Source organism: Telopea speciosissima, chromosome 7, assembly GCF_018873765.1.
Source record: "Telopea speciosissima isolate NSW1024214 ecotype Mountain lineage chromosome 7, Tspe_v1, whole genome shotgun sequence".
Classification (NCBI taxonomy): Eukaryota; Viridiplantae; Streptophyta; class Magnoliopsida; order Proteales; family Proteaceae; genus Telopea; species Telopea speciosissima.
This window is the reverse complement of record NC_057922.1, coordinates 17,972,208-17,979,265: the sequence shown is the minus strand read 5'-3', so window position 1 is coordinate 17,979,265 and position 7,058 is coordinate 17,972,208. Positions and strand designations below refer to the sequence as shown.

At 36.0% G+C, this 7,058-nt stretch overlaps 1 protein-coding gene across 1 annotated transcript; it reads left to right on the top strand.

Moving 5' to 3' along the window:
- Window positions 1-310: 310 nt before the first annotated feature.
- LOC122668308 (3-oxoacyl-[acyl-carrier-protein] synthase I, chloroplastic-like) lies at window positions 311-3,864 on the top strand. Its single transcript, XM_043864894.1, has 7 exons — window positions 311-802; window positions 924-1,355; window positions 1,520-1,693; window positions 2,489-2,602; window positions 2,696-2,797; window positions 2,894-2,960; window positions 3,706-3,864. Exons 1-7 carry the CDS (start codon window positions 311-313, stop codon window positions 3,771-3,773), a joined length of 1,449 nt encoding a protein of 482 aa, XP_043720829.1. The 3' UTR covers window positions 3,774-3,864.
- The last annotated feature ends 3,194 nt before the right edge of the window (window positions 3,865-7,058 follow it).

Genomic DNA, 7,058 nt, shown 5'->3' with positions numbered 1-7,058 from the left:
AGTAAAAACTGGATGCATTCATCTTGTGACTTGTCGAAACGTTACATCTAGATAACCAACTTATTGGATTTTACATTAACAAAAAAAAAAAAGAAAGGTCAAGAGAAGGGGAAGGAAGGGAGACTGGATCACCTACGGGGAAGAGTGAAGTTAAAATGTCAACCCTTTCTATCATCAAAAGAAAAAAAAAAATGTCAACCCTTTCCCACGTTACTCTACTCTTGGCATCTTGCTTATATATAACATAATCTTCAGAACTCGCCTCCTCTCTCCAAGCAACCAAGCAGAGCTCAGTAGCTAAAAAGCGAAAATGCAGGCCCTCCACTCACCAATTTTCCATGTCTCTCACATTGAACCCTTCTTCCTTGGAGAATCCCCAAAGTTTTATGGTGAAAGAAAGAGATGCCACATGAAGAAGAAGAATAAGAACAACACAAAGCCATGGATGCCTATATCTGCATCAGTTGTTGTTGTTCCTAAGACATCCTCTGCTCCTAAAAGAGAGAAAGACCCAAAGAAACGTGTTGTTATCACTGGGATGGGTGTCGTCTCTGTTTTTGGCAACGATGTAGATACCTACTATGACTCCCTCCTTGAAGGCAAGAGTGGAATCAGACCCATTGATCGCTTCGACATTTCTGAATTCCCTACTCAATTTGCCGGCCAAATTCATGGATTCACTCCTGAAGATTATATCAACAAGAAACAAGAACGCCAACTTGAGAATCATCATCAATACGGCATTGTTGCAGGCATGAAAGCTCTCAAGAATGCAGACCTGGACAGCCATAACTTATCAAAGGTGCTTGCTTATATATGCAATTAATTGAAACATCATATATCAAATTGGGAAATTTCCAAACTTGATTTTAACTTTTTTTTTTTCTTTTTTTTTTTTTTGGGGATTTATTTGGTATATGCAGATTAACAAAGAACGAGCTTCTGTGATTATTGGGACAGCCTTCGGTGGTTGTGCAGTGATTAACAAATCAATTCTAACTTTAATAGAGAAAGGCCATAGAAGGCTAACTCCATATCTGGTTATTAACTCAATTACAAACATGACTCCTGGGTTACTTGCAATTGATTTGGGTTTTATGGGTCCAACCTATTCGATTTCAACTGCTTGTTCTACTGCAAATCATTGCTTCTATGCTGCTGCTAACCACATCAGGGAAGGAGATGTTGATTTAGTTATAGCTGGTGGAACTGATTCACCAATTGTTCCTGTTTGCTTGGGGGGTTTTATAACTAGTGGAGCTTTGTCTCAAAGAAATGGTGATCCACAAACTGCTTCAAGGCCTTGGGATAAAGATCGAGATGGACTTGTTTTAGGTGAAGGTGCTGGAGTTTTGGTATGTCGTAGTTTACTACCCTTCTTTTATCAAGTGGCTATGTGAAAATGAAAGAATTTTTATTAGTTTTTCTGAGCTCAAACCAGAACAGGGGAATTGGTTTGGAGTTATCTGTGACAATAGACTAATCGATATTTACTATGTGACATCAATATAAATATTAGGTAATGGAGAGCTTGGAACATGCAATGAAGCGTGGGGCACCGATTATTGCTGAATACTTGGGGGGTGCAGTTAACTTTGATGCACACCATTTGACTAATCCCAGAGCAGATGGACTTGGTATTTCATTATGTATCCAAAGATGCCTTCAAAATGCCCGTGTATCACCAGAGGAGGTAATAATGGTCCTTTTGTGTTTGGTTTTTTGTTTCGCATACATACTAATTTACTGTATTTTTTTACGTTTAGGAAAAAATTTTCATTCACCACATCATTCTAGGGTTCACAAACTCTTATAAAGTTTTGGTATGTTTATCAAAATACCTTTTCGTGCAGATCTAAAGTCTTAACGGTAAATAAATTCCCATTCACCGTGGTTTAAGGAAAACTTGTGGTCCTTAAATTTATATATGATTAAAGATTTTGTGACATGGTGGTCGTTCCTAATTACCACTTAAAGGACTGTGTTTGGATTGGAGGTCTGCCTTGACAATTTTGCTAGCTGCTAAAGAGACTAACCCACAATTGATTTAAAGCTTATTAGAATGATTTGATCATTTACTATTGCTTGCAATCTTAAAGAGTATTTTCTAGGGAACTCCAATACGGTCTAATTACTTAAAAACAGAATATTCAACAATTCATGTTCAAACTTTTAGTTAGAGAAGCTGAAACACATATTTTATTATCATAAAGGTTTAAAATAAGCCCATATATAGGCTATTGGACCACATGTTTGAGAGAGTCCACTAAACTTTGGCAGATGACCTATTGGGTGCTAAGTCTATGCAACAATTAACATACTAAATCACCAATCCAAGTGGCCAAAAAAAAAAAAAAAAAAAAAAAAAAAGTGCTAGGCATGATGGAAAGAAAAATAGAAACAGGTGTGAAGAAAATATTTTTACCTTTGAATGTAGATAACATAAAACAAAATTCAATTTACCATTTTTTTTTAATTTTAATGACAGGTTAACTGTATAAATGCACATGCAACTTCTACAATTGTTGGTGACCAAGCAGAGGTGAATGCCATAAAACAAGTATTCAAGGATACTTCAGAGATCAAAATAAATGCTACCAAGGTTCTCTCTCTCTCTCTCTCTCTATGATGTGTGATCGGTTTTCTACCCTTTCTTCAACAAATGATTTTTTGTTCCTTTTGGTTGTCAACACAGTCTATGATAGGTCACAGTTTTGGTGCTGCTGGGGCTCTAGAAGCCATTGCTGTTTTAAAATCCATAACTATGGGGTGGCTACATCCAACAATAAACCAATTTGTATGTACTCCTTTAATCCTTAATTTTTTAAAGAGTTCCATTTTTGTATTTCTTCTAGCTGATTTGATATTTAACTATTTCCTTGAACAACAACAGAATGTTGAGCCTTCTGTGGAATTTGATACAGTTGCAAACAAAAAGAAGCAACATGAAGTGAATATTGGTGAGTTTCTTAACTTTTGTTTTCATACAAGGATTTGTTGTCACTTGTCTCATAGCATATCCACCACAACTAGTACTTCTAAAATATATGAACAAATGATATAGTAGTTTAAACCCTGTGCTTAAACCTATATGGCCCACCGTGAAGGGGGGAAAGCCCAGTTTTGCAACCATAGATAAATTATCAGAAACTACAACACATAATGATGTAGAACCAAAATCAGATGTTGGCCCACTGATAAGGGGATACAAATGGGCCGGGCCCGAATCTTAAAAACCCAGACCCAGTCTGAGGGTATCTAAGTGGTAGGTCATTCTGGACTCATTCATCATCAAAGTTCACAAGCCAAAGTTACAAGTGTAAGGTCATTCTGGTGAAATCAGTAACAATAGTCTACTAGGTCTTTGATGACATATCAAATCCCCTAGCTAACAAATCAGAAACTTGGCTTCTGTTGATAACTAAAGGTATTATTTCTTGGATAACATTTAATAGTACGTCTATGCCAAATATGGAATACCATGTATACCAGATTTGATCTATATGAGATTTTAACAATGGCTGAGAAGCCTGAGATGAGGAGTGGTCAATAAAATCTCCACCAAACCATATGCCCTATAGCCCAACACTACCATGTGGAAGTAATTAAAGGGCTGGATGGGATTCTGGGCAATGGTAGGGGTGATTGAATTAACAAAAGTCAAAAGCAACACATATTTATTTTATGTTTTGTTTTCATTTGCAGGGATTTCCAATTCTTTTGGTTTTGGAGGGCACAACTCGGTAGTGGCATTTTCAGCATTCAAGCCTTAATCATCCCCCATTAATATTGCATGGCCAGCTGCCTCAAAATTTATTTTCATGTACTTGTAGCGAACTTTGAATTATTTATGTATGTTCCATGTTACACAGTAATGTAAAACATTTTCCTTTTCATTAGTTGAGAGCCAGATTTCCAAGAAATTTGCACTTAATCTCTCTCTCTCTCTCAAGTTGCATGCAGCGTGAACGTGAGATATGATCGGCCCTGCCTTAAAATCTCATCCCCATTGATGCCTCTACATGTTCTCATTAGCATCGCACTTGTGCACGAGCCACAGAGTTTGGCAGTGATTTCTGCCCAATTTTTATTTTATAATTGGTAAAAGTTATGTACACGGTTGTGTGTGCACACAATTAGCATTTCCGTTGTCAAATAAGCATAAATGTGACAATTTTCAATACCATATGTCCCCGTGTACAAGATCAATGGTCGTTGTGTACCGTTAACGAAAACCATTTCCTTTATAATTAATAAGGGAAAAAAAGAACCATGAAAGGTAGTGTGGCCCTGTGCCTAGACACATAGGTGTGCAAAATGATTGTCCTGCCCTCATGAAAAATGAAAATCTCATCCGTATTGATGCTTCGATGCACGATCCCATTGGCCCATGCTGGCCGACTTGATAATCCATTTCGATTGGTTATCGAATGAGTTGGTTTTCGGAGGTTTGAGAAACAACCATCTTTTCAATGGTCCATTATCATCCAATTATGAATGTGTTTTAACCACTAATTAACTTGTATTTGATTCTCATCAAAAAGAGGTTTAAGAAAACCTGATTTTGATTGATAGGCGCATCCATTTTGGCCTAGAAATAAAATGACAACAAGGGATAGGCCTTAGAGTTCTGTTACGCTACATGTATGTACGCTCAACGCTAGACACGTCCCACCAACTATCATTTTAAGATACAAAAAAAAAAGAACATTCTTAGAAACAAAAGGAAATGTGATGCAGCCCATGTTGATGATAAAGCCCACAAGCACATAGTTGATCAAGCTTACAATAAATTGGACCATGGCCCAAAGTCCATCTTTAGTCCCATGCAAGTGAGGCCCATGCCATTAATCAACAACAATTGCAATCAACAATTTTGGGTCAGTTGACATCTATACCAACTAAGAGGGATCTATATTTGAGCCTTGTATGGATGGAAAGATATAGAAGTGCCTCTTTGGTATCATTTTTATTTTTTGATTTTGATTTAAAAAACGCTTTTGGTTGCATTTCGTATCATTCATGGAGCCTGTTTCTATTTAAAAATGATTGAAAAAACACAAAAACCACAAATAGGTCCTATCCCATTTATCTGTTTTGGCCAAAAATTAGTTTGTCATTTATGCAGGGATTTTAATGAGTACGTGCTCATAAGTCTCAAAATCGAAGGGTAGGAGCAACATTTCTCATTTAATTAGAAGTATCAACCCTCCTCCTCCTAAAACATCATCCTCCACTTCCCCTTCTTATTTTTCCTGCAACTCCACCAGCCCCCTCATCTTCTTCTTCATGCGACCCCATTCGCCCCTACTCCCTGCTCCAACCTAACCCACGCCCCTTACACGTTTCCGCAACGAAGATATACTATTTAGCATCGTTGTCGACCATGAATCTTTGGTGGAGTTGAAAGCTTCGGGCCCAAAATCAACGCTGCAACCAACCCCTTTCATTATATGATGAAAGCATCGATGTCGACCATGAATCTCTGCAATCCTGAGCACCATTTCGCCTTCGCAGCTTTTGGTCAATCCGCTTCTTGGGTATCCCAAGACTGCAAATTTTACTTCTTTTAATATTGTTCCATTAGAAATTCGATGTGATTTTCGCATAATTTCGTGGAGGTTTAATGGGGTTCTACTAGATTATATGAAAGGTTGTGGATTCTGACATTGGCTTTTCTACAATCATGAACCTGACGTTTTGTTTGTCTTTTTTGTTATATTTTAGGTTAATTAATTAGCAATAGCATGATTTGAACAAAAGAATAGAACATTTGATGTGAATCAGTGGATTCTTTCTTCATTTTGTTGGGCATTTCTCAACGTATTTGAAGTTTGATGAACTTGTCGATTCTCTGCACAAACAAGATCCCTTACACATGTCTGTTCTTATCCAAATCCAATCAGAATTAGGAAGAATCACCTGAAAGGCTGTGACCGATCGATGCCTATCCGAATTCTGAATCGTGATTTAAAGTGGAATCCATTCCCAAGAATGAAGATGGATGAAGAGGGAATTTCTTTACCCACCATTTACACTATATATATATATATATGAGGTTTGAAAATTTTGGATCAATTCTTCAAAGAACCATTCTACACATAAGTATACCAAATCATTTCTCATTCTACACTCTATTATGTCTAATGTGTTAACAAACGGTGTTTAGTTTTTGATAAAAAAAAATGGTATTCATTAATAATTTTTGTTAAATAGGCAAAAATAAAATATAAAAATGATAGCAAAGAGAGCCGAAGTCTACTTTGTGGGTGTTTCTTAATATATTAGCAAACCTTAAGGGGTGGCCCTGATAATATATATATATATATATATATTAAAAAAAAATTACAGGCCTGCTTATAAATAATAGAAAAACAATAAGTGAGTTCCACTTCTATGAATTTAAAAAAAAAAAAAGGATACTAAGGAAGAGAGAGAAGAGAAGTTTATGGGTTTTGCACGTGTCCCCTGATTACAATACAAGGAGTGGGCTGGGTTATTTATGATTTAATATATATAAAAAATAATTTCGTAAAATGTATTTCATAGCTTATCACCATTAAAAATTGGTAATGATTGACATTTCGATACTTTGTCGGTGTTTCTTAATACATTGGCAAACCTGAGTGGGTGGCACTGATTATTTTTCTTAAAAAATAAACTGAATTTTAGTTAAGAATATATATATTTATAAAAAAATTATAACCGTTAATGGTCATAAATATATCATATATGCACAAATGGCGGAAAATACTCCCCACCCCCACTGTTGTGCAATATATCCTATGAACACCATCCCAACCCCTTGACAAGAGATTATATATATATATATATATCCCTTTTACCATAGATGAATGAAAACTCTATCATTCACAAAAAATGGAGGATACAAGCAGTCTTTAAAATAGTAAGAGACCATCAAAGACCCATTTTTTCAACACCATGGGTATAGGGGTAATCTTTACAATTTCTTTGAACCATGGTTGTAAAGCATCCACTACCATTATTACCATTAGGTCACATTTTTTTTTTTTGTTTTTGAATAAAATGAACAAATA

Excerpts from the sequence above, each read along its gene's own strand:
- LOC122668308 (XM_043864894.1), top strand. The coding sequence starts at position 311 with ATGCAGGCCCTCCACTCACCAATTTTCCATGTCTCTCACATTGAACCC. Across the intron at positions 2,798-2,893 it reads ATCCAACAATAAACCAATTT|AATGTTGAGCCTTCTGTGGA; the intron begins GTATGTACTCCT and ends GAACAACAACAG. Across the intron at positions 2,961-3,705 it reads GCAACATGAAGTGAATATTG|GGATTTCCAATTCTTTTGGT; the intron begins GTGAGTTTCTTA and ends TTTCATTTGCAG.